The following is a 27,416-nucleotide window of genomic DNA, read 5'->3' as shown; positions in this document are numbered from 1 at the left end:
CAGGGGCTACCATGACTCAGACTCTGCTCCCATAGTTTGTGATGGCATCCACACCTGCTTCGGAACGGAAATATGGCCTGATATTCCATGGCTGCTGTTCGCTGCTTTCTCCTTGTGAGGCTTTCCACATAAATCTCAGAGCATAGGTCAGCTGTCAACTTTACACAAAAGAAAACCAGGGAGGTGGATAGCAAAGGAATGGAGTCAGATCTGGACAGGCAGTGTCACCCCACTCCTCCGCACACCTTCCCAGCCACACCCAGGTAAATGTTCTCTCTTGCTGTTGTCGTAAACAGTCGTCCCATAATGATCCCCTAAGCAGGTTTTCCCAGGCCATGGGACTGAGTCCCCCTGGTGGGGCCTGAATTTCTTGCCTTACTTTTTTGTTAGAATCTGGAAAATAAGAAAATGCAAATGGCTACCTGAGGAATATTTTTTGTCAGATACAAACATACGTACGTATGTATGTATGTATGTGTGTGTGTGTCTCTGTGTGTGTGTGTTCCAGCTGCAGCTGGTTTCTCGTGCATCCAGTTAGGGCTGCAGGGATCAGGGATTCCCTGGCAGTCACTCCTCCCTGCTGGTGGGGGCTGGCCCTGACGGCAGGGAGACTCTCTCCTGATCTGCCCTCAATGCTTCTCCCACAGGTGCCCACCCAGCCACCGGGGGAAGGCGAAAGCAGTAGTCTCCAAGCCTTGCCCGCAGGCAGCACTGTGGTGAGGAGCTCAAGGGGGAATGGAGGCTATCTCCTTGAGCCTCTTCCTCCCCTGCCACATCCTGTACCCGCTTGAGCCCCGCGGAGATTGACAGGTCACTGTCCAATTATAGTCTGGCTCAGTCCAGTCTGGATAATCTCTGCAACCACAAACAAGCTCCAGCGTCCCTCTGGAGTGCGCCAGGGTAACGCTGAGCCGCTGTAGCTACGTGCATTTCAGAATTCTCCTTCCTCATCAACAGCTGCTCTGTATGAACGTTGTCTCCAGCGCACAGGACCACTGGGCCTAAACTCCTTTGCTGTGATCACACCTGATAGTGCAACACCTGAGAAGCCCTGCCTGGAGGGGCACTAACTCATTGCCTGCCAGGCAGCATAAGGGTTCAGGCTGTCTGATGAAGGGGTGGTAGCTGTGGTTGTGGAGCGTGGGCGGCTCGCACCCCTGTCTTGCAGACCTCAGCCCTTTCTCTGTCTAGGCTTTTCACAGAAATAAACCAGTTTCCCTGATTTACCTTCAACATCACATCAGACTCGCTTCTTTGGGGGAACCAGCCTCGGCTTCTAACAGTATCCAGCTACTGGGCCAGAATATTGGATAAAGCAAACAGACCATGATATTCAGACAGGAGATCCTGTCATGTCTCCCTAGCTGTGCTCTTTCCTCTTCTTTCCTTTTATTCTTCCTATTCATTAGGTTTTCTTCTCCATCTCAGGTTTTAATTCAGTAGTTCTCAGTGCCCGTATTTCCGTTAGTTGATTATTTTTTATTAAAGGCCCATCTTTCTCTCCCTCGCTTTCTAACATGTTTGGATCTGGCCTCTCTTCCCCAGTCCATTTTTCACCTTCTGTGTTTTTTTCTTTCCGCCTATTCTCCTTTCTCGGTGCCAGCCTCTTCCCCTCTCCCTCAGCCCCCACACTTTTGATTCTCTCCTCTCAACTTCTAAAGCAGTCTTGTTGGTCCTGTCTCTGCACCAGTCCCCTCTCCACAGCACTATCATTTCTCTCCAGTTTTCTTGCCTCACCTACTTACTTGTTCCTCAGAACAAGTTCCAGGTTTCACAGGAGGAGTGGGTGATGGAGTAATTTTTGGTGTGTTGCACTCCAAATGCAGGTGAACTGATGGCCCTGTCTGTATAGAAACATAAGGACTACATCACCAGATCAGAGCAATGTTTCATCTAGTCTAGCATCCTGCCTCCAACAACTGCAAGTACCAGCTGCTTCAGAGCAAGGTGCAAATAATGCTATAAAGGACAATTATGAAACGGGAAGTTTTTTTTTAACCCTTGCCAGTTTATATCCCGTATAATTTTTCCCCATCTAATGTGTCTGTAGATGTTCTCATTAGCCATATAAATGTCTAATCCTTTTATGAATCCTGCCACAGTAACATCTTGTGGCAGTGAGTTCCATAGTTTAATTGTACATAGTATGAAAAAGTATTTCCTTTGATCAATTTATTCTGTATACTTTTAAACTATCCTAGTCTTTCCAATATTTTCTCCTACTGAAGTCTCCCCATATGTCAAATAATTTTCCTTGCCTGTATTTCCTCCCCTTCTATTTATACTTTTTGAAATGGATTGACCAGAATTGAGCACAGTATTCAAAATGAGGATATCCCACTCATGTATATAATGGCACTATAATATTGTTGCCCTTGGCCCAGTATTTGGGACTTTGCAGGTGGTTTTCTATTAGGGGGAGAAATTGATGATAGGACTCGGGTATCGATGGAGCAATCCTGTTTATTTCCAAAAGTGTGCACAAAAGTCCTGTTCCCCTGAATACAGAAGGAGCAACCCCCAATTCACATGGCTTCGCTCTGACCTGCCTAGTGCCTTGGGTGCTTCCACCCCTAATAGTCTGCAGTAGTTTTAAGTACATAAAGCGGCTTGATTGCTCCTTCTGTTGAGAGTACTTGGCACACCCATTGGCTTTAATTGAGGTCTGTGATTGCCTTTGGATCTAAGGCTATGGCTATACTAGAGAGCTTACTGAGCTGCAGCTGTACCTCTGCAGTTCTGCCACTATAAGGTCTCCCGTGTAGCCACTCTATGCCGATGGGAGAGAGTTCTCCTGCCGGCATAATTAAACCACCCCCAACAAGCAGCAGTAGCTATGTTGGTGGGAGAGCGTCTCCTGTTGATGTGGCACTGTCAACACCAGTGCTTTTGTTGGTGAAACTTATGTCGGTCAGGGGAGTGTTTTTTCCACACACACCCCCCCCGATCGGCAAGAGTTTGGCCGATAAAAGTGTTGGTGTAGACAGAGCCTGAGACTCACATGGTGGCAGCCTTTAGCACCTTTCAACATAACAATAGTTTGAATATTATTTTTCACTCCTTTCCTTATACATCACCACATTTTGTTTCCACTCTTCGTTGAGCAGAGGTTTTGATTCAACTGTCCAGTTATCCGCAGGTATTTTTCCAGATGTCAAGTTAATTTAGAACCCAGCAATGTGTATGAGTACTTCAGAGTATCCCTTTCTATGTACAGAGTTTCCCTTTCTATGTACATTACGTTGCACTGAGAGACAAGGTGAGTGAGGGAATATTTGACCAACTTTTGTCAGCGAAAGGGAAGCTTTTGAGCTTACACTGAGCGCTTCTTCAGACCTGAAAAATCATGGGACCAACATAGTTACAACACTGCAAAGTACATTACATTGATCAATAGTGGTAATCATCTGCCCATTCACCTCGTTTTCTAGGTCTCAAGTACCTTCTCTCGTCTTGACTTACCTAAATAATTGCGTGTCACTGCAATATTTTCCCACCTTATTGTTCATTCCCTTTCCCAGATCGTAAATGATAATATTAAAGGCACAAATCCTTACATGGAAAATTGTGGCTCCCTGCTGTTAATTTTTCACCATCTTGAAAATAGACTGTTCTTTCTCTTTGTTTTCTCTCTGTTAGCCATTATGTTATCCTCAGGAGAACTTTACCTCAGAAGCCGTGCTTGTGAACCACTCTCATAACCTATGACAGGTTTCAGAGTAGCAGCCGTGTTAGTCTGTATCCGCAAAAAGAAAAGGAGGACTTGTGGCACCTTAGAGACTAACAAATTCATTTGAGCATAAGCTTTTGTGAGCTACAGCTCATTTATATACACAGAGAACATGAAACAATGAGTGTTACCACACACACTGTTTCATATTCTCTATGTATATAAATCTTCCCACTGGATTTTCCACTGAATGCATCCAATGAAGTGAGCTGTAGCTCACGAAAGCTTAAGCTCAAATAAATTTGTTAGTCTCTAAGGTGCCACAAGTACTCCTTTTCTCATAACCTAGCCACTCGTGTGTCTTACAGTCCTTTCTTTAATTATCATTTCAACACAAGCATCCCCTCGTTTTTACTGCTTTCCCTACCCTACCCAGTGCCACAAATTGGAGCCACCAGCCTTCCAGCCAAAGAGGACCGGATGCAATCTGTTTTCATCATGATCCACCACTGCAGGGGGCCGTTAGTGGCCTTGTTGGGCACCATCTTTAGGTTTGTCCCCTCTGGGACAATCTGAAAATTGTTTCCTTGCTGCATTGGGCACCCCACAAAGTGAGGTCGTTAGGTTGTGAAGTTGGGTGAGCTGGGTTGTTTCAATGTAGCTTTGGGGATAGGTAGAAAGCAGAGATGGGAACCGTTTAATTGAACCCCTGCCAACAACAGGGATGCACAGAAAACCGGACCCAGATCCCAACCCTTCCTGGCTTTTCCCACCCTTAATGACGTCCATCCATCTCCTCCTCTCTGCAGCTGAGCGCACTGTTTCCTGTGTGCTTCCAGCCGCTGTTGGCCTGGGGGTGCTTCTCTCTTGTTTTGATTGCGTGTGCATGTGTCTCTCCCTGCATGCAGAATCTCTCCATTCCCCGTGACTGGAGCGCAAACGCCGCCGAACACCCTCCCCGCATTAGACTTGTGCTCCCAGCATTTGGTTGACCAGACAGCCCTGTACGGTGTGTATATGTTTGGTCTAGGTTACCAAGGCCTCGGCAGCGACTCCATAGTTAAGGCTGCATCGAAATCTCTCCTTCAGTATCTCGATGGGGGTTGTGGATGGCATCTGTCTGAGGTGATCTTCCCGGCGAGCGCGGGCACCAATGCCCACGCCCTTGAGCCATGCACCTGGGAGATGTGCCTTCCTGGCAGGTAGGTGCAAGGAAACGTGAACCAGAAGGTCATGCTCCTGGGCCGGGAGGGAAAAGAGCATCGGTGACTGAGATTACGTGGTGCTCTCCTGCCCAAAGGCTGTAATGAGCAAGTGCGCCTTGAACTGTTTGTTTCAGGGGGACGCTAGTTGACCTCTTTCCTCCCCAGCCCCCCATTGTCCACCCCCTGCTTCCCCTCCTTCACCAACTCCAGTTATTAAGAAAGAAGAGCCGGAGGCAGTCCTAAGCCAGAGATGCAGCAACTCCCTGCGTTCCTTCTTGTGAGTATCCCTCGCTCTCTGCTCTTGCGCCTTTCCTAAGGAGATGGATGGATGGACAGGTGGGTGGCCAGAGGCAGATGGTTCCTGCTAATTACACAGCTAATGGGGTGGGGAGCAGCAGACAGCCTCTTCCCAGCCCACCCTCTGTCCTCGCCCGTTCTTCCGCCTCTCGCCTCGGGGTTGGCCAAGCAGGAAAAACTGCTGACAGGCAAAAGGAAATGGGAAATTCAGTTACATCAGGCATCCCAGGGAGATGAGGACTCAGCAAAAAAAAAAAAGAAAAAGAGAGAAAAGCAGAGAGAGAAGCTCTGCTGCGGCTGAACGGCCAGCTGGATTGACAATCATTTAACCTCCCCCCAGCAACCAGCTTCGATCCTGAAATGGGACAGAGAGCAGCAGGGCCCGGATGGATGGCTGGATGGATGGACAGGGCTGGGGGGGAGGGAAACGCTGGAACGGCATCTGTTTGGAAACTCTCTTCGGAACCTCCCCTCCCCTTTCTTCGGGCGTGTTGTTCTTTCTTTCTTTCTTTCTTTCTTTCTTTCTTTCTTTCTTATAAAGAGACGAAAGCAGACACTGTCTCCCATTCCAGCTCATGGGGGGGGGGTTGGGGGGCCAAGTGAGGCAAGAGCCACATACGTTATTGCTGGGGGTTTTGGCAAGGATAATGTAGGACAGTGGAAGCAGAGGAAGAGGGTGACAGATGTCAGAAGCTCCTCGACCTCTCCGGCTATTCTGCAAGGGGGGGGAGACGGAGCATGCTGCAGGAGCTGGGACACCCTGCTCCACTGCTGCATTCATTACAGGCTGCTCAGTGTGCAGGAGAATGCTCCTTTGTGGTACACGAGTGTAAATACTACTCTCTGTCTCCTCCCCCTCCTCTACCCTGCTCTCCTCCCTCCCCTCCACCTACTCCCTCTCTCTTCTCCCCAATCTCTCCTCTCTCCTTCTGTCTCTCCTCTCTCTCTCTTCTCCCTCTCCTCCATTTCGCCCCCTCTGTCTCCTTGGTCCCCCCCTGCTTTATTCCATCCCCGTCATTCACCGTCTCCCCTCCCCACCCCCAATCTTTCACAGGGGATTTCACTTTGCCGGGATACAATCTGGTAAATTTGCAACAGCCACCACGGAGAGAACACAGGAATCCCCGTTGGGCCCACCGTGTCCCTTTGACGGAGCATTCTGGATTCAGAGACCCCCCCAGCAGGGTTGCTTTGCTGGCATTCCCAAGCCCCCCGCCATCCCGCAAGCTTCACCTGCCCCATCTCCCTCTTCTGCTGTTTGCTTCATGGAGAACAAGAGCTGCAAAGGGGACAGCCTGCGGCCAGCTGTCCAGTGCAAACACTCTGTCGAGAAGAAGACAATGACTAACCCTACCACGGTGATTGAGATCTACCCAGACACCACCGAGGTGAATGATTACTATCTCTGGTCCATCTTCAACTTTGTATACCTCAACTTCTGCTGTCTCGGCTTCATCGCCTTGGCCTATTCTTTGAAAGTAAGTACTGATTGCAAGCCGCCCTGTGGGGAACGCACTGAGCCAGAGCCGCAGCTGGGGTAAATCGGTGTCGTGGCTGTTGAAGTCAGCAGAGCAATGCCAGTTTACCCCTGCGGAGGATCGGGCCCTGTCATGTTAATACGCATTGTCAGGGGAGATCTTGGGAATGGAAATGTTGTTTTGTGCGTGGTGTGGGTATCCATGGCACTCAGATACCAAGGTAATGGGCACCACAGAAGAACTGAGATAGAGAGATGAGAGGAATCAGTGACAGTGGCTCTGAATTGGCTTTTATTGTGACTGGAGATTGACAATTCTCACTCATCTGGGGGTTGGTTATAGCGTAATTCTGAGAATTAGAAACAGTTGAATTTTCTAACAGGAGGACAAACAACTTCCTCCCCAGGTAGCCAGAATCCCTCAGCATCTGGAGACCTGCGTGGAGCAACCCCCATCGTCATAGGAGAGGGCTTCAACTGGATGCATAGGCTACTGAATGCACAGGCATCCTGAATGCATAGGCTACTGAGGGCTCCCAGGTGTATGATGATGATAAGCACTTTACATCCTCCCCAAATCAAACTTAATTCAGCCTGGCAATGTTTCTGCGGGGGGGCAAGGGGGAGATAGTATTCTCCCCATCTTGCAGACAGGAACACTGTGGCGACTTGGTGATGGTCCCAGAAGAAGTCCATGTGAGAGCTTGGAATAGACTCCTGGAAATCCTGGCTGGCAGTCCTGTGTTCAGCGCACTAAAGCCTCTCACATCAGTCTGGTACCAGCATGCTGAGGCTCTGCGTAAGGTGGTTTAGCTAAAGGCACTGGGCCAGATCCTCAAATGGTGTAAATCAGTGACTCACTGACTGTGGTGGAGCTCTGGTGACTTATGCTAAGTCAAAGATCTGGCCCAATACTGGAAAAGGAAGTCAGTCTTTTAAGAAGTCCTTGGGGGCCTGATTAAATCGGGACTCAATGGGAGTCCTTCCGTTGATTTCAGCAGGCTTTGGATCAGGTCCTTAGTGAGTGCTTTCTGGAGTATGGGGATAGTGAGGGCTCCAAAGAGAAGCAACTGGAGGACCTGCGAGACCGATGGGACTGGCTTTAAGCCCAAACACACCAAGCAGCCACTTGTGCCCCAGCTCTTTTTGTGTCTCCCCCCATCCCATCCTCTACAAGTTCTGCCACTCAGAGCACGGCCCCACCTCCTCTTCTAGCAGTGGGACCAGAAAGGCATGAAACAACTTGTTTCCTTCCTTGGCTCTGGCTAAAGCAGCAGTGAGGAAAGCAGCTCATGGCCTGATTCTCCCCAGGGTCCCCTAAATCATAAGGCCAGCCTTGGAGACCTGCCAGGAATGTGAAAATAAGGTCTGCTAACTAAGGTGATGGAAGACCGTGGAGGGCTTCATAAGGGAGGAATGGAAATAGATGCATGAATGAACTGGGAGCCGGCATGTAGTGTGCAGCTCACGGAGAATGGGACCTGTGTAGTTCAAGGGTGTCCAGCCTGTATCCTGCTCTCTGTTTTCTGGATCACCCTCGAAATGGAGTCAGTCTGATTCTAAGAGGCCAGTTGCCCCAGTCTGCTACTCTTCTCTGAGGGCTCCAGACCTCTGCGTGTCTGTAAAGTAACACTCTCATAAGGTAACGCTATCCTTTGAGTCCATGAAACCTTCCTTAATTATTCCCTGTAACTGCCGATCAGAACAGACCAGCTGGGCTGCAGGATTTTATTGCTGGTGAACTGAGCCAGCAAGCAGTATCCAATCATCTGTCAAGGAAGAGAGGGTCTGAGGGTTTGGAGGGTTTTTTGTTGTTGTTGTTGTTTTTCATAAAAGCAATTAGATAATTATATATGTAAATGAGACCAAGCCCCAGGCTCCTGGGTGGCCCTGAATGTGTCATCATTTGGGTTGCCTCAGGGACAGGAATCTAGTGGATGTGTTTTGGCAGGCAGCATTTACAGGAAGGCCAGTGTACAGAGGGATTTCATCACAGAAACAGATCAATTAACCCCATCTAACTCCAGTGACTGTGATTTCCACAAGAATACAAGGAGGCTGTTTCTGAACCAGCCAGGCCCTGGGGCTCTGTTATAGCAGAGGCAGTGTGGCCTAGACCACTGAGCACAGGGACTCAGATTGCCACTCACTGGGTGACCTTGGGAAGTCCCTTACCTTCTCTATGCCTCAGTTTCCCCATCCACGAAATGGGGATGAGAATGCTCACTCACCTTCCTTGCAGGGGTGTCAGGAGGCTTAACTCACTGCTGTTTGTGAAGTGCATTGAATGTAAAGGACTATGCAAGTGCTGAGCATTACCATTGCCAGGGCTGTCCCAAGGACATTTAGGGCCACTGCCAACATCAGACAAGGATGGTATGGAAGGCTCGCTTACCACATAACACTCCGTGGGATGGGCACACCACTATAGGGCAAGAAATAGGATTTTCCCCTCTCCCCTGCCCCCCCCCATGTGTTCATTAGCTTAAATTTGCTTTAATAACATTGATGCTTCTCCCCAACAAGGGAAACATTGGTGGGGCGGGGAGGAATGACTAAGAGAATTAGGCTGAACTCAGGAAAAGGAAAATATAAGCTGAAGATCAGGAGACGGCACTCTCTACTGGAATCCATGGTCTATCAGTCTGTGGAACAGTCTTCTGCTGGAAGTGGGGTAATCCCCATCACTTGAGAAATATACAACTAAACTGAACCAGACAGTGGTGAATTAGCTGTAGGGCACAGTCCTGCTCCGGCAGGGGATGGACTAGACCAGGGTTTCTCAACCTTTTTGATACCAAGAATCAGCTTGCTGCCTTCCTAAACTGTGTCAGGGAGATCTTGGAGACTGGCACCAGTCCATGGACCAGTCATTGAGAAACACTGGACTTGATGACCCAACAGGTCTTTCCTATCTCTGCTAGCTTCAGTTCTTTGGCAGAATAAAAACGGCAAACATAACGTTCCTCAGAGATACAGGACAGAGTCAGGGAATGGCAAGGAGAGAGTGACCATGATATTTCAGGCCATGATGGGGAGGACAGCATACGAGAGAAAATGGGGGAATATCTGGATGTAGCAAAAGAACTCCCCTAGGAAAGGCCTGTAGAATGGAAGAGAAAATGTGTTCATTTCTATTGTCTTAACCATCCTATAGAATTTAATAGAGAATGATATCCCTGCTGTGGAATTATTTTGAGTGTGTGTGTGTGTACGCACGAGTGCGTAAAAGACCTACACTCTTTATTAGTTGCTGTAGAATGTTAGTCATTTCTACAGAGCCCTATTGGTTTCATTTCTATCTCTGTTACATTTTGTAGGGCTTTCCCATAAGGTAACAAAAGACTGGAATGAGGAAAATATCTGGGAAAAATGTCATTAGTTAGACCTTCTTCTTGTCCCCTGAAACAAAGTTTAGCAATGCAGATTTAGGCCCCAGTCCTTCAAGGAGTACCATGCTGAGTAGAGACCCAGTGGAGTCAATGAGGCTGCGGGACCAGGGCTGCTATTATGAATAAAACCAAGGTGTTTCTTCATTGGGAACCGCAGCTGTGTGATTTCCTGGCTAGGGTGCAGCCAATGCGCTAAAGGCTTTAGGGTCCCCAGATTTTGTTCTTTAAACTTACTTCAAATGGTGTAAACATTTTTAAAACCCTAAGAAACATTGTTTTAAATAACAAAAATGCAGCATCCCATTGGCTTCATTAAGACTACTTGTGCTGAAAGCTAAGCCCATGTTTAAGTACCTTGATGAATCAGGGCCTTTAGTATGCTTTAATATTGCCTTTAAAAATGTTTCGAAAATAATACACTCACTTCTGATCTTTCTTTGTCTTCATGCCTCCCAGGGTGCATGTGGAGAGAGAGCTCTATAGATCTCTCGCTATGTGTAGATTGTTAGACTGCAATAGCTCCAAAATGTGCATTGGTCCCTGCACCAAAGAGCTTACATTTTCAGTCAGAGAAACGTACCAAGTGGGGAGGGGGCACGGGCTACAACATACAAGCCAAGGATTTGATATAAGCTTTGTATCTGCACACCTGGTCTTTACTTATACCCCCTCTTTCTAACCCATAGGGGGCCAGATCCTCAGCTGGTGTACATCGGTCTCGCTTTGTTGACTGCCTGAAAAACTTGGCTAGGAAGACGAGTTTTGTTTTGTTTTTTCAAAAGCAAATTTTGTGGCCTTGACTTTTGCCCAGGATATTCAGCTTGCTTCCCCTCTCTCTCCTATTTCCCAGCTCTAAGCACTAATAAATGATGCATCAGCACTTACTGTTAAGAGATCAATCACCAGCAGTTTTATCACAAGAGACCTTTGGGGAAAGCCAAATCCTTCAATGTACCAATTACACAAAAAGGCAGTAGATCAGGGAGGCCAGGATCACAGTCCATTTTTATTCTAGATGTCTAATTTCAGGATGCATATATGGACATCAGGAAAATGAGGAACCTAGACTCCTTTCTGTGTCCACCTGTAGTTCCAGGGTTTTACTGATTTAAAAAAATATCTTCCCATGTGTGTGTTACATGAGGTGATCCTATGCTACTGCCAAAAGATGCATCACACCGAGCATGTGGGAGCTACAGGGCATCTGAGATCCTTGCATTTATATAGCCTGTTTTCCATTTTAAATGAACATAAGTTCTGCATATGAGTAATGTATGTGTTGGAGCCATATTGATTGTACCTTTTACTGCTCCAACTCTAGTAATGGCAGTTTAAAGTGGAAAGGAAAATGAATAGAACAACAGTGGTGCAGCAATACCTGTGTCTGACGAAGAGCTTACTTTGTGGAGCCTCTTTCCTTCCCAGTGGAGATCAGGTTTTAGTGCACATCTAACCATAGGGAGGCAGTGAGGTGTAGTGAGTAGGTACAAAGCTGGGAATCAGGAAACCTAGGTCTTATTCCTGGCTCTGCCCCGGTGGGTGATTTGGGGCACTTCCTTTCTCTGTCTCCCCTCCCACATTTTGTCAGTCTTGTCTATTTAGAGTGTAAGCAGCTGGGGATGGGGGTGTGACCGTTGCGTCTTTGCATTTGAGGGAAAGGCATTAGAATGGCCCAAGAGGTCTAGCTCCTGGGATTCTGTGGAATGAGAGAGGTTGCAGCTCCTGAGTTCTCAGGCAGGTGTATGGAAGTAACGACTCCAGGAGAAAAGACATCAGCCTCTCTTATTCTCTTAGAACAGTGTTTCTCAACCTTTTTGACACCAGGGACCGGCTTGCTGCCTGCCTAAACGGTGTCAGGGAGATCTCAGGGACCAGTGCCTGCCAGTCCTGAAGATCTCAGGGATTGGTCGTTGAGAAAAACTGTCTTAGAAGACCAACAGTTTTCAGGAATTAAAATTAAATCCAGCTGCTTCCCAAGCAGTACTGTGACAGAGTGAGCCAATGAGACAAGATCCTAGTGTTAGTCCATGAGGAGAGTCTGTACCAGAAGTGCTCACGAGCTGGAGGTCTTACAACCAATTTGTAGAGCAACCCAAGACTCTCCCTCCTTTCCTACATGGGAAGTTATTTGTGTGCAGGGAAGCAGAAATTGGTGTACTATATGGAGGAGACGGGTCTACAGGCCCCCCCCCCCCAGCCAGTGCACACAGCCTACATGCAACCAGCAGCAGGTTGGATAGCAAAGCCAAAGCAGCATTAGATACGATCATATCAGAATTATTATTATTAAAATGCATGTATCTGCATGGTACGCTGACACAGTACTTGACAGCCGTACAATGTGACTTGTCCCCTGCTCCTGAGGATCTGAGGGGGACAAGGCCTGGCCTAAAATCAGGGAAAGGAGTTTGTGGAGAGAGTGTTGCTGAGGAAACCAAGGCAGGAAAGATCCCTGGAAGAAAGGGAGTGTCAAAAAGAGAAGATAGTGGACACTAAGCAAACAAGTAGACAAGAGACTTCCAAGTCCAGAACACATGAAGGTGCAAAGCCTGAGTGCAAGAAAGAGACAAAGGGGAGAGATGAGGAGAGAGTATTGGGAGGCACATAGGAGAAAGTTGGGCAGTAGGAGAAAATGAGATCAGAGATATTGGAGCTTGGAGCTGATGAACTATGAGACAGGAAGCCAGGAACAGGAGCGGAAGAGGACAGACGGTGATGTGGTCAGAACAGCAGAAGAGTAAGATGATTAGTGCTGGCATTCTGGATATGCTGAAGGGAGAGAGGTGAGCAGCTGCCTGGGAAGGCGGTGACAACTGTCCGGGGGGAAGTTGGCCAAGGCAGGTACAAGTTCCATTAGTGGAGCTGGAGAGGAGACCCTGGATCTGGTGAAGTTAAAGTGCAAGACTGGATTTAACAAAAGGCTGGCTATGGAGGTGTGGGGAGGAAGGAGAGAGAAACGTAGGAATTGACATATTGGATCAGATCTAAGGCTCATCTAGTGCAGTATCCCATCTCTAACAGTGCTAGCCACCAGATCATAGAATCATAGAATATCAGGGTTGGAAGGGACCCCAGAAGGTCATCTAGTCCAACCCCCTGCTCAAAGCAGGACCAATTCCCAGTTAAATCATCCCAGCCAGGGCTTTGTCAAGCCTGACCTTAAAAACCTCTAAGGAAGGAGATTCTACCACCTCCCTAGGTAACGCATTCCAGTGTTTCACCACCCTCTTAGTGAAAAAGTTTTTCCTAATATCCAATCTAAACCTCCCCCACTGCAACTTGAGACCATTACTCCTCGTTCTGTCATCTGCTACCATTGAGAACAGTCTAGAGCCATCCTCTTTGGAACCCCCTTTCAGGTAGTTGAAAGCAGCTATCAAATCCCCCCTCATTCTTCTCTTCTGCAGGCTAAACAATCCCAGCTCCCTCAGCCTCTCCTCATAACTCATGTGTTCCAGTCCCCTAATCATTTTTGTTGCCCTTCGCTGGACTCTCTCCAATTTATCCACATCCTTATTGAAGTGTGGGGCCCAAAACTGGACACAGTACTCCAGATGAGGCCTCACCAATGTCGAATAGAGGGGAACGATCACGTCCCTCGATCTGCTCGCTATGCCCCTACTTATACATCCCAAAATGCCATTGGCCTTCTTGGCAACAAGGGCACACTGCTGACTCATATCCAGCTTCTCGTCCACTGTCACCCCTAGGTCCTTTTCTGCAGAACTGCTGCCTAGCCATTCGGTCCCTAGTCTGTAGCTGTGCATTGGGTTCTTCCGTCCTAAGTGCAGGACCCTGCACTTATCCTTATTGAACCTCATCAGATTCCTTTTGGCCCAATCTTCCAATTGGTCTAGGTCCTTCTGTATCCTATCCCTCCCCTCCAGCGTATCTACCACTCCTCCCAGTTTAGTATCATCCGCAAATTTGCTGAGAGTGCAATCCACACCATCCTCCAGATCATTTATGAAGATATTGAATAAAACCGGCCCCAGGACCGACCCTTGGGGCACTCCACTTGATACCAGCTGCCAACTAGACATGGAGCCATTGATCACTACCCATTGAGCCCGACAATCTAGCCAGCTTTCTACCCACCTTATAGTGCATTCATCCAGCCCATACTTCCTTAACTTGCTGACAAGAATACTATGGGAGACCATGTCAAAAGCTTTGCTAAAGTCAAGAAACAATACATCCACTGCTTTCCCTTCATCCACAGAACCAGTAATCTCATCATAAAAGGCGATTAGATTAGTCAGGCATGACCTTCCCTTGGTGAATCCATGCTGGCTGTTCCTGATCACTTTCCTCTCATGCAAGTGCTTCAGGATTGATTCTTTGAGGACCTGCTCCATGATTTTTCCAGGGACTGAGGTGAGGCTGACTGGCCTGTAGTTCCCAGGATCTTCCTTCTTCCCTTTTTTAAAGATTGGCACTACATTAGCCTTTTTCCAGTCATCCGGGACTTCCCCGGTTCGCCACGAGTTTTCAAAGATAATGGCCAGTGGCTCTGCAATCACAGCCGCCAATTCCTTCAGCACTCTCGGATGCAACTCGTCCAGCCCCATGGACTTGTGCATGTCCAGCTTTTCTAAATGATGCTTCAAAGGAAGGAATAGGGACCACGCAGCAGGCAGATGTGGGATAATCTGCCCCCCACATTAGGTCTTATCCGAATCTCCAATAATTAGAGGTTGGTTTAAGGCCTGTGGTAGAATCCCTTCTAGAATTGCTGTTATCATTCATAAAGTGACATGGAGAAGGGATGGACTTGCGATTAAGGAACTGGATGGGAACAAAAGAGCTCTGACTTTAATTCCTGTCTCTACCCCCAGCCTTCCTATGTGGTCTTGGGCAAGTCACTTAGCATCTCTGTGCCTCCGAGATGCTGTTCTTCTGCCTTCCAGAGGGGTTATGAGGATACAGGCTTTAATGTTTGTGGAGCACTGAAATATCATAGTAATGGTCATGTGAGTATTGAGAGAGACAGTGGTGAGGCCGGGATACAAGGAGGATGGGCAACTCCTTACTGGTGACAGAGAAGGGAAGGGGAGGAAATGTCCATCTACTCTTAGAGAGCTTGACTTTGATGTGCTGCCAGGGGCCATGGCCAAGTGGGCATTGGAGATGTGAGCCCAGACAGAAGAGGAGAGGCCAGGACAGAAAGCTGTAGGAAGCTTAATCAGACTATAAACAATTTGGGGCAGAGACTGTCTTTTTGTTATATGTGAATATAGTACCCATCCCAGTGGGGCCCTGACTGTTGGTTGGAGCCTCTCGGCTTTACCACAATATAAATGATAATGAATAACAATGAATCGTTTGAATAGAGGTGCTAGCTGATGCCACAGGAGCATATGGGAAAAGAGGAGGGGACCAAGGACAGAACCCTGAAAGAGTCCAACAGACAGAGGGAGAGGGGAGGATGAGGTGCCAACAAAGGGGAGGCCAAAGCAGCCATCGAAGAAGTCAGAAGAGAACTTGGGGAAAAAGCGGAAGGCAAAAGAAAGCTCAGATATTTCGAAGGCGGTAGCGAGCTCAAGCAAAGTATGGCTAGAGAAGACTCCCTGTGAATTTGCTCGGAGAAGGTCGGTCATATTATGCCACCCCTCAAGACATTTTTGGTGGAGCAGAGAGGGCACAAGCCAGAGTGGAGAGGGCAAGATCATGGGCACGCTGGCGGAGTTTTCAGGAGAAGGTGGACATTAGAGAAGCAGCTGGGACTGTAGAATCAATAGTACTCTGGGGGAAGGAGACAGAGGGGAGAGTGTGATAAGGGAGGGAATCAGAGACGTAACCAGGATGAAGAGGACTAGATGGGGACAGGAGGACAGGCTGTGATCAAAGGCACACTGAGGGTTAGACATCAGAGTCAGAAACAAGGGTGAAGGAGGAGAGTGTGGGACGGGTGGTGGAAGGGTTGGGGAAGGTGGCAGAAGAGCGTCCTTGATGGATATTCTCACTCGGAACACATGCGCAAGCTGGTAAGATCCGGGGCTGAGGATGAAGTGGAGGAGGGAGGGTGCTGGGAAGAGGGATCCAGGAGGGTGTTCCTGGTACAGGGGAGTGTGAGGAGAGGGGCTGGGAGCACAGAAATTGGCAAGGGAGAAGAAGCAGATCTTGTGAGCTGGGAGGAGGGCAGAGGTGGAAGAAGAACAGTAATCTGTGCAGTCATGGGACTCTCTGTGAAAGTGCTCAGCGGTGCAAGAACTGGAGCGGAAGAAGCAAAGGCAGGGAAGAGCCAAGGGTGGGGAAGAGAGGAAAGGGCAGCTCTGGGTGAGGGGGAAGATGGGAGCTGAATGAAGGAGAGAAGTTTGAAGCTGAGACGGGGTGGGGGGGGGGAAGGGCAGGAAGAAAAGGAGGAAAGAAAAAATGGGGAAAGGGAGGTGAGGGAGAGGAGACTAGTGGGAAGCATCTGAATGGGGATAGGGAGGTGAAGGAGAAGGAGACAGAGGCCTGGAGAGAAATAGAGAAGAATGGTGAGTGGAAGCCAGTAGGAGGGAGGTGGAGGAGCAGAAGTGTCCCTGGAGGAGTTTGTCTCATGCAATGAATACTTGTCCTCTCTCCCCCTCGGCCTCTCAGGAGTGTAGCTCTGCCTGGGACCTTCCTTGAATGATTTTCATTCTGGTGAGCGGGGCTGACCCCGTGGGATACTGCCCAGCTCCCTTCATAATGGGGAGATCCCTGCTGGCAGCTTTCCCAACAGATTAGGATTGTCTCCGTGGCGGGCTCTGGTGCTCACTGCATGGTGTTTTGGGGCTTGATTCCCACACCTACTCCCTTCTGCTCAAGATAATGAAACCTGTATTCTTAACCTGCACAATCCTCCTTCCCCAGACCTCAGGTGTGCAGCGACTAGGGCTTGTCTGCCTTAAGCCCCACACCCTGATTTTGCATAGGGCCCTGCACTGAAAAGGAGGAGCTTTCTTGTGCTTACTGTGCTCTGCAGGGAGAGCAACAGGCCCCATGAGAGAGTGGCTCACTTCCCAGCTCTGGGTGCACTATTCTCCATCTGGCTGCTGCTGTTCTCAGTTGTTGCTGCTGGGTGTGGGCGACAGTCCGGTTGTGGCACTAGACGCTCTCCAGGTCTAGATGCACCATGGGGGGTGGGGGAGTAAGGTACAGATACTTACCATACATGTGCCACGTGTTTGACTGACCGCCGCAGTAGATTCTCGCATGCATCCTTATGTCAGCGAAAGACTCCTTCCCAGAAGCCCGGGGGAAGCGTTATAAAAGCAGGGAGTGCATTCGCAAAGGACCCTCCCCTCCGGGGCAACAGAGTGGAAGAGTCCACATATTAGAATGCATGGGACGTTACTCCAAGGTCTGGAATGAGCTTCAGGCCTCCGTGAGCTGGAATCACACAGCAATTTGCTGGGACTGAGGAGGCCGTTACCGCCTTGTGTCCAGTGAGTCGTGTCAAGCTCCCAGGACAGCGTCGGGTTGTAAGTGCTGCAAGAGTTACAGAGCAAATCACTGAAAAATGACTTAAATCAATCCTGGTACATTTTTGGAAAACTCTTGGTCGATAAAGGCATTAGATTCTTTCTAGGTAGGACTGTGGTGCAGGCTCAGGGGCTTATGTGGCTTGCCAGCGACATCTGGTGTTCAGACAGGAGCACCGTAACTGTGTTCACATTTCTGAGAGCAAATTTAGGGTCTGCCGGAAGCAGCAGGCATTGGAGGCTGAAATCCTCCATCCACGGAACAGGTGCAACAAGGACAGCGTTCCCATGCTGCCCCGCTCTGACCACCTCTGGGAGTGAAGAGGTAAATCTCCAGGCCCATTCTGTCCCTATCCTGTTTGCTGAGACTGCCGGCCAGGGTCTAATCAGTGTCAGTTGTGGTGGAAGTTTTGTGGTGTGGACACGCATCTGCTACAAACTGGACTGAGAGCACCAGTGTATCATAAACTACTGACCAGCTGCTGGGCGATAACACCATTCGGTCACTATCAGCATGGACTGTTGTCAAACTCAGGAGTGTACAAGGTCATTACCAATCTTCAGAGCCATCCTGTCCTCCCCCTACACGGACACGTTTAAAGTCACGGCCTCTGAAATAGGGTGCACATCAGACCATGACATTACAGCTGAAAACTGCCAGTTGTAGCCTTGGTAGGTGTAAACTGCATAGGACCTGCCAAAGGAGAGCGGTAACCCAGCCATATTAATGTGCTGTAGGATTGTGCATGGCTTTTAACTGCAGTGGGAGCCAATGCCAGATTTCACACGCCCAGCCTCTGAATGCAGTAGAAAGCACATTCACAATGGAACAAGTGCCAGCGTTCCCACTCTAAAGGCAGTGGGACCCAAACCCCAGCACATCAGTGTTGGGATTCACACTCCCGCCTTCGGAATACAATAGGAAGCATGCACTAGTGCTAGAATTCACTCTATAGTGCACCCAGGATCCATACCTGAATGCACGATAGTGCCAGGAATTACACTCAAGCTCTGAATGCAGTAGAAACAGGTACAAAGCGGCCACATGCACTAACCCCTGTTTATATCACTTTAAGCTGGTTAGTTTGCTTGTCTTTTTTTTTATATATATATGTCTCTCCAAATTCTTTTTGTCTCAGGTCCGGGATAAGAAACTCCTCAATGACCTGAATGGAGCTGTCGAAGATGCCAAGACAGCCCGGCTTTTTAACATCACCAGCTCGGCACTCGCCACTTTCTGCATCATCCTCGTCTTCATCTTCCTGCGCTACCCACTCACTGACTATTAGAGCGAGGCCAGCAGCCGCTGCCGAAATGCCTCAGTGCCAGAAGTGTCCACCGAATTTCCTCCAGCAAGGATATGAAACAACAATCCATCTTGATTGCAAAAAAATAAATACAAAATAAACCCCACCAAGCAACCCCCACCCCCCCCAATCCTGACTGGTATTTGAACTTCTGTAGAAAAAGAAATTACTTTTACATTTTTTACCGAAAAATATTTATTTTCATGATAAACAAAAGTATGTGATAACATGCAAAGCTTAGAACTAACCACAACATGAGCCAATAGCTGCGTAGCTAGACACGGCAATCACGGTGGCGGCCGAGGAGTCAGAGAGAACGTTGTGTCATCGACGAGCCGCTGATGAAAGTTACATAAGCAGCCCAAGCACTGAGCTGTGTTTTAGATGGAAAACAGCAAATAGCCCTACTGGGAGAGGTGAACTGTGGATCTACCGGGAAGCATGTGCGCTGATTTAGAGCTCAAGAGAGGGAGGAAAAATGCCTGCTTCTGCGAGATAAAACTGAGGAGTAATGCAGGGCAGATTCAGGACATATCAAATGTGTTCAGGCTGCTACCACGTCCTCTCTCTCTCTCTCTCTCTCTCTCTCTCTCTCTTCTCCCCTTCTCCTCACTCCCATGGATATTTTGTTCTTTTCTTCTTTTTATACATTTTTTTTCATAGAATTTCATTTGAAGGTCAGAATAGCTTACCATTCCCCGTCCCCAGAGAGCTTTATCCTTGGGAGTTCATAGTGGAGAATCCTGAAGCCTCCCAATAAACCCCAAAGATTTAAAACAAAACAAAACTCCTCCATGGAATCTCCTGCAAATGCTGAGAACGTAGGCAACCTTTGGAGAACTTGCATATATCCTGTATACTGACTCCTATTGTATTTCTGTAAACTTTCAATAAAGATGATAATACCTCTGCCCATCCGATGCCATTCTGGTTACTTTCACAGATTGCCACAGGTTAGGGGGTTTTCCCCCTTCGCTCCCATATTAATCCAATGAGGGGCAGAGAAGAGAATTAAGACTCCTGTTGAACACTATAACTTGCCTCTACAGCCATAATCCCCTACCTTTGATGGCTACGTGGATGGGCCTGGAGTAATGGGCAGCCTCACTTAAAGTGAAAGAAAGTTAAATAACAGGCAGGGAGCAGCTCGACAGGCAGTGCAATAGGGGACTGATACACAAGCAGCAACCACAGTGGCAGGTATGGGAGGGGATGGTGCCGGTTAGAACCCAGTGGAGGTAAGAATTCCCACCTTGTATATCAGCAAAATGTCGGGACTGGAGTTGGGAGAGGGGAGGAAAGAGGTGCCAGGAGCTAGGGGAAATCTGGGGGCTTCTAAATCCCCTGACCAGGCACATGTGAAGTTCATCCCCATCCTAGTGAGGACATGCCGCTCTGGAGTACATGGACTGGAAAATGTCTTAATTCCAGTGATGGTGATACGCTGCTGAGAGTTTAACAAAGGAGCTCCCTTAAGAACATTCCACCTTGCTCAGCTGGAAACGTTACATTCCCTGGGTCAAATGTGCTTTCCACTGAAAATCATCCACCTCTCCGAACCCATCAATCCTTCCACCGCCCACCCCTTTTGACCCGTGCCCTTCCAGCACGTCATAGAAACACGAGCACCACCAAGTGGCATCTCGGACTAGCAGCTGTTCCACACAGCAGCAGCCGAGGTAGGCAGGTGTCTTGCCACCTCTGCCTGGAGTGCAGATGGCGGGTGAATTATCCTGTGGGCATGCAATGATTGGCTGGATGCACAGTGGGTTCCCTGGGTGGGAATGGATCCTCTTTGTTGAGAACTATTCGAGCCCTGAATTGAGACCTATAGTTGCGGGAGGGGGAGGAGATTATCCCACATCTGCCTACTGCAGGGCTCTTACACCTTCCTCTGAAGTATCTGGTGCTGACCGCTGTCTGAGACAGGCTACTGGACTAGATGGACTTTGGGTCTGATCCAATATAGAAATTCCTGTGTTCCAATGTCTCCCCTGTTTGTTTCCAGTCTCTGCTAGCCAGTGTGGAATTGGAGGGAGTTTCCCCATGATGCTTGTGGTGGGGCTCAGGATGGGGTTCCCAGCTCCAGGCTGCCCCCCCAGTACCAGCTCTTCAAACTTCAGACAGGGACATGTGTGCTGGGGAGATGCAGCCTGCAAGGCTCCCACTCAATGCTGCCACTCCTCAGTCCTGTCTCCTCTGCCTCGTGCAGTGGCTGGTGGAGGGGACCCATGTGATAAACCCCCATGGACTGGTGGGAGGATGCAGGAGGGGTGTTCCTTTACCAGCAGGTGCCCCGGCAATCGTGGCTATGCCCATGGCACTGCCCCAGCCTTGGAGAGAGCTGATCATTTTAACAAGCAGAGCCAGTCTTAACATTCTAACTACTGTACATTCCAGCAGTGCAAAAATCCCTAATGGAGACAAGATGCTGATTCAAGCTGGGAACTAAAGGACCCATGGGCATCTGGGTCAGACTCATCATCGCCAGGAGCAGGAAATCAAGGTACAACACGAATTCACGCCTGCACGCTAGGTGCCCAAGCCACTAATGGGATGGGTCTTTCTTTTCTAATTGTTCAATCATATCAGCACAATGCCGCTGCTGTGCTATTAAGACTGAAATGGCCAAACCAATAGACCACGAAAGGGTACCTCGCTGAAAACTTAATTAGACCACCTTTATTAGCCTTCCTGAGCAAGAGTGCTCTGTTATGCTCATAACAATGCCGTGTACAATTGCTATAAAATGCATTCTGGTAGAATCCAGTAAGATTACCCGTAGCCTTTGCATGAACGATCACACCAGAGCCCCTTCCATGCAGCTTCTTCTCAGACAATTCCGGGTTCTGGTCTAAAGTGACTGTATCACTCTTTTAAAGGCACCAGATTGACCAAACTGGAGAATAAAGTCTAGTTACAGCTCAGCTTTTCCAGCTTCTCTCTAATGTCCTGCCAGTATGCCCCAGCTCTAGCCTGGGCAGCATTTGAATGGATAACCTAGAGATGGAAGTCCATTAGTAACCTGAGCCATCTACCTTCCTGCTTGACAAGAAGAAATTGGTGATACTGACTTAGCCCACAGGTCCATCAACACTGTTATCCTGTCTCTGAGAGAACTTGGTGAACTTTTTCAACCCAAAACCCTTTTTCACCAAAAAAAAATGCAGATTGAGGTGAACCGAAACATTTCACTGATTCCTGTCAAATCTGCCAAATTGTTTCACACACACACACACACACACCTGAAAACGACAGCACATTTCATTTCAACATTTTCCAAACAAACCGTTTGATTTTTTTTCTATTTGAAATGTCTTTTTATGTCAATATTTACTTCAAGTGTTTTTTTAAATTTATTTTAAACCCTTTAAAAAAAGCTCAAAAACAAAACAAGACATTTCACTTTGGGTCGAACAAAGTGTTGCCTTGGACCCAATATGATTCTTTTTTCCTTTTTTTTCCTTTTTGGCTTGCCAAAATACTGTCTTGTCTCCAGTCAACCCCAAATGCTTTTTAAAAACAATATTCAAAACAGCCAGAAAAACTGAAAAATGTGTTAGGCTTGGGTTACACTCAAACAGGGGTTCTCCAACTTCATTGCACTGCCATCCCCTTCTGACAACAAAAATTACTACACGACCCCAGGAGGGGGGGACCAAAGCCTGAGCTCAGCTGCCCCGGGTGGCAGGGCCATAGCCTGAGCCCCACCATCCCAGGCAGGGGGTGGGGGCAAAGCTGAAGGCCAAGGGCTTCAGCCCCAAGCAGGGGGCCTGTACCCTGAGCCCCTAAAGCCCCTTGGGCTTTGGCTTCAGTCCTAGGCAGTGGGGCTCAGGCTTTGGCTTTGGCCCCATCCCCAACAAGTCTGAGTCAGCCCTGGCGACCCCAGGGATCCGACCCACAGTTTGAGAACCACTGCACTAGAAAATTAAGTCGGCTTAACTACATCTCTCAGGGGTGTGAAAAATTCATTCTCCTGAGTGGTGTAGTTAAGCCCACCTAACCCTGGGTGTACACAGTGCTAGCTACCTCCTCTCAGGGAGTACTCCTCCCATCAGCACAGGTAGCATCTACACTGAAGTACGACACCAATACAGCTGTGCCACTGTTAACATTTCACGTGTAAAGTCCTTATTCACACAGCTCTGGTCTCTGACAGCCTAAGGCAGCATGAGATGCCTCAGAGGAAGGTGTAAGAATCCCTGTAGTGAACAGTTATGGAACAATCTGCCCAGAGCTCATGTTGCTTCCCTGACCTCTGCCATTTCCTAGTTGGCTCATTCCCTGAAGCAAAGCCTGGGGGTTTATAGCCTTCATCTTTTTTATCCTGTCTAATGTAGTCACATGTTTCTGGTGTCCTTGGAGTAGGGAGCATTCTGAGGGCATGACAAGGATCAGCTGGGAGTGTGGTGAGAGTGACTTGCACTCTAACTATCCTAGGCTGCAATCGAATGGGCTGTTACCAGCCAGTGTAAATTAAAGCAGCCCTGAAGCTGTTCCAGCTTAAGCCAGGGAATGAACTGGCCCCCCCTCATCTTTGCCTAGGATCAGGGGAGCTGAGAGGTGGAGGAACATCACCTTTACTCTCCTCCTGGAGCCCTGCACTAAGCTCAGCTCAGCTGGACTCAAGGTTCTATCCCAATATTCTTTATCCAGCCAGGGCAGAACTATACCCCCCCAAGTCATACCCCTCTGCCTGCCAAGGCCCAAACATAGAACGCAGTGTGTGACAAAGATCCAAAATGAGGCGCATAAATAAATCATTCATGCAGGACACTGACAGCTGCGTCCTGCATGAATCCCTTCCTTTAATATGAATGACTATAACCTCGGAGTTCTGCATTTCTGATGTAATCCATTTACCACAACAAAAGTGAGGAGACACCAGGTTGGTCTGGAACGTAGGTAACTGGGATGGAATGGAAGGAGGGACAGTTGAGAGGAACACTACTAGCAGATATGGGCTGTTATGCTTTGGGACATGTAGAGCCACAGATTGCACTGCAGGATGCTTTCCATTCAGAAATCTTATTGCATTACAGTCTATGAACTCTTGCAGGAATACCGCTACCTCCGCAGCTGTCTTCATCTTTAGGTTTGGGCTTTAAGTACCGGGTGACAGGCATACTTTGTATAGGGAATGAATGAAACAGTTCAGATAAAATACAAGCTGACACAGCATTGGAACTAACCCAAACCAAGCTTTTCCTTCCATTTAACAAGTGCAACAAATGAGTTATGATTGTCTCTTTCTGCGACGGATCGTCTTGTCTGAAAGACGAAGGATGGTATTTTAATGAACTACAGGGAATAGTGAACTGGCTTCTCATCTTTTCTCTATGCATAAACTGTTGGGGCCTGAGAGGGTGGATTAGTAGTAGTGGTAATGGTAGTCATCAGATTTGTTATTTGTTTGCAGTAACATCTACACTGCGTTTGGTGTTTTCCGTACGAAGGATTTGCCAGCCTGGATCAGACCTGAGGTCCAGGCTCCAGCCATGCCAGTATCCTTTCTCAGACAGATGTTTCAGGAGAAGGTGTAAGAATCACAAAGGAGGCAAAGCTAGAATAACCTTCCCCGCAGTTTAGGTCTTACCCTAGAGATCAGGTGAGCTAATCACAATGGTCCCTTCTGGCCTTGAAATCTGTGACTGCTGAGCTCTACTAGTTCTGGATTAACTTTAGCCCAGAAAAATTAGGTTTAATTAATATCCCTTCTAACATTTTTGTTAGCATTAATTACAACTCTGGTGTAACAGGGTGGTCAGCCCTTTAATGGCCAGGCAAAGGGGGTAAGGGGACCTGGGGCCAGCCAACCCTGGTCAATTATCAGACCCAGCTGGGCAGGGATGGAATGATTACAAAAGCCAGCACACCTTAGCAAGTGGCTCAGTTGGAGAGGAGCTACAGAAAACAGGTGGGTTGTGCTGAAGTTGGTGCTTTCCCTACAGCACTGAGAGAAGTCAGGGGGAAAATCATCTGGGAGCTATAGCACATGGTGAGGGGGGAAATCATCTGGGAGCTATAGCACATGGTGAGCAGAGGGACTGGTCTGTGTTTGAGTTAGTGACCTATGCCCAGAGGGAAGTGCCTGAGAAGTGAGCACCTCTCCCAGACCTGAGGAAGAGCTCTGTGTGGCTTGTAAGCTTGTCTCTCTCACCCACAGAAACTGGTCTAATCAAATCTGTTACCTCACCTGCCTGGCCTATCTCATAGACAGGCTTACCAGGGGCAGGCAAGGCCCTGTTACTTCAGTCACAATGTGCCCTTGCCACTCTGATTGCCCAAAGCGGTGTTCTAATGTCCCAGTTGAACCTTTTGTGATGTTCCAGCCCTGCACCAAACTCCTAAGAATATGCAGTTGAGAACTCACCACTAATAGGATGCGTCAGTGAATTCTGCCCCAGTCTAACCACCAGCAGGACAGCTGCCTCTTCCTGCAGCTACCTTCTGTAGGGTGGCTTGACTCACTTTACATGACAAAGAAGAGCCCAGGGACTACCTGCTATCCACCAAGTTACTCTGTGTCTTCTTTCACAGTTTCATAGAATATCAGGGTTGGAAGGGACCTCAGGAGGTCATCTAGTCCAACCCCCTGCTCAAAGCAGGACCGATCCCCAATTAAATCATCCCAGCCAGGGCTTTGTCAAGCCTGACCTTAAAAACTTCTAAGGAAGGAGATTCCACCACCTCCCTAGGTAATGCATTCCAGTGTTTCACCACCCTCCTAGTGAAAAAGGTTTTCCTAATATCCAACCTAAATCTCCCCCACTGCAATTTGAGACCATTACTCCTTGTTCTGTCATCTGCTACCACTGAGAACAGTCTAGAGCCATCCTCTTTGGAACCACCTCTCAGGTAGTTGAAAGCAGCTATCAAATCCCCCCTCATTCTTCTCTTCCATAGACTAAACATCCCCAGTTCCCTCAGCCTCTCCTCATAACTCATGTGTTCCAGTCCCCTAATCATTTTTGTTGCCCTCCGCTGGACTCTTTCCAACTTTTCCACATCCTTCTTGTAGTGTGGGGCCCAAAACTGGACGCAGTACTCCAGATGAGGCCTCACCAGTGTCGAATAGAGGGGAACGATCACGTCCCTCGATCTGCTGGCAATGCCCCTACTTATACATCCCAAAATGCCATTGGCCTTCTTGGCAACAAGGGCACACTGTTGACTCATATCCAGTTTCTCGTCCACTGTAACCCCTAGGTCCTTTTCTGCAGAACTGCTGCCGAGCCATTCGGTCCCTAGTCTGTAGCAGTGCATGGGATTCTTCCGTCCTAAGTGCAGGACTCTGCACTTGTCCTTGTTGAACCTCATCAGATTTCTTTTGGCCCAATCCTCCAATTTGTCTAGGTCCCTCTGTATCCTATCCCTACCCTCCAACATATCTACCTCTCCTTCCAGTTTAGTGTCATCCGCAAACTTGCTGACAGTGCAATCCACACCATTCTCCAGCTCATTTATGAAGATATTGAACAAAACCGGCCCAAGGACCGATCCTTGGGGCACTCCACTTGATACCAGCTGCCAACTAGACATGGAGCCATTGATCACTACCCGTTGAGCCCGACAATCTAGCCAGCTTTCTATCCACCTTATAGTCCATTCATCCAGCCCATACTTCTTTAACTTGCTGGCAAGAATACTGTGGGAGACCGTGTCAAAAGCTTTGCTAAAGTCAAGGAACAACATGTCCACTGCTTTCCCTTCATCCACAGTTATCTCGTCATAGAAGGCAATTAGATTAGTCAGGTATGAATTGCCCTTGGTGAATCCATGCTGACTGTTCCTGATCACTTTCCTGTCCTCTAAGTGCTTCAGAATTGATTCCTTGAGGACCTGCTCCATGATTTTTCCAGGGACTGAGATGAGGCTGACTGGCCTGTAGTTCCTAGGATCCTCCTCCTTCCCTTTTTTAAAGATGGGCACTACATTAGCCTTTTTCCAGTCGTCCGGGACTTCCCCTGATCGCCATGAGTTTTCAAAGATAATGGCCAATGGCTCTGCAATCACATCCACCAACTCCTTTAGCACTCTTGGATGCAATGCATCTGGCCCCATGGACTTGTGCACATGACTTCATGCATATGACTTCTTCCCTCAGATTCTAGTTTGTTTGGTTGCTTCAGGAACAATCCCCTTGTCTGGTGTAATTGCTCATGGGAGTGCTAGTTGGGGGAAGAGGTTTACGGGGGTGGAGGGGTGGGAACTACCAAATATATCAATGCTGCAAACCTTTTTTTTTTTTTTTTTTTCATTTTATTCTGTTCTAACCGCACAATAAGCTGCACTAAAGTGTGTGTTACTAGGCCTAATATAGACTGTGAGTAAGATCCACCAGTGAAAATCACAGCTTTCCTTGTCTACTCCATGCATCTGCACGGGTGTGATGTTGTCCACCAGTTGCTGGAATCTGGACAAATCCCCAGTATAGACATAGTCCTAGGGCCACTTCCTGATGGACTGAAAGGCCTCAGACTTTGCCCTTGTGCCTCCTGTGGCACCCGAGCCTAGTTATGCTCCCCTCCAACAGTGCCTCAAATGTCTCTGTTTAAAAAAACCAAACAAACCTAAAATGAATGAGAAACCAACCCCCATACTGCCCAGGTAGGCA

At 48.3% G+C, this 27,416-nt stretch overlaps 1 protein-coding gene across 1 annotated transcript; it reads left to right on the top strand.

Moving 5' to 3' along the window:
* On the top strand, positions 1–19,712 carry IFITM10 (interferon induced transmembrane protein 10). The gene is made up of 3 exons (XM_084632050.1): positions 1–263; positions 6,227–6,650; positions 18,632–19,712. The coding sequence occupies exons 1-3, from the start codon at positions 199–201 to the stop codon at positions 18,779–18,781; spliced, it is 639 nt and encodes a 212-aa protein (XP_084488176.1). The 5' UTR covers positions 1–198; the 3' UTR covers positions 18,782–19,712.
* Positions 19,713–27,416: the final 7,704 nt, after the last annotated feature.

Source organism: Lepidochelys olivacea, assembly GCF_965140295.1.
Source record: "Lepidochelys olivacea isolate rLepOli2 genome assembly, chromosome: 6".
NCBI classification, from domain to species: Eukaryota; Metazoa; Chordata; order Testudines; family Cheloniidae; genus Lepidochelys; species Lepidochelys olivacea.
This window is presented reverse-complemented; position numbering and strand designations above follow the sequence as displayed.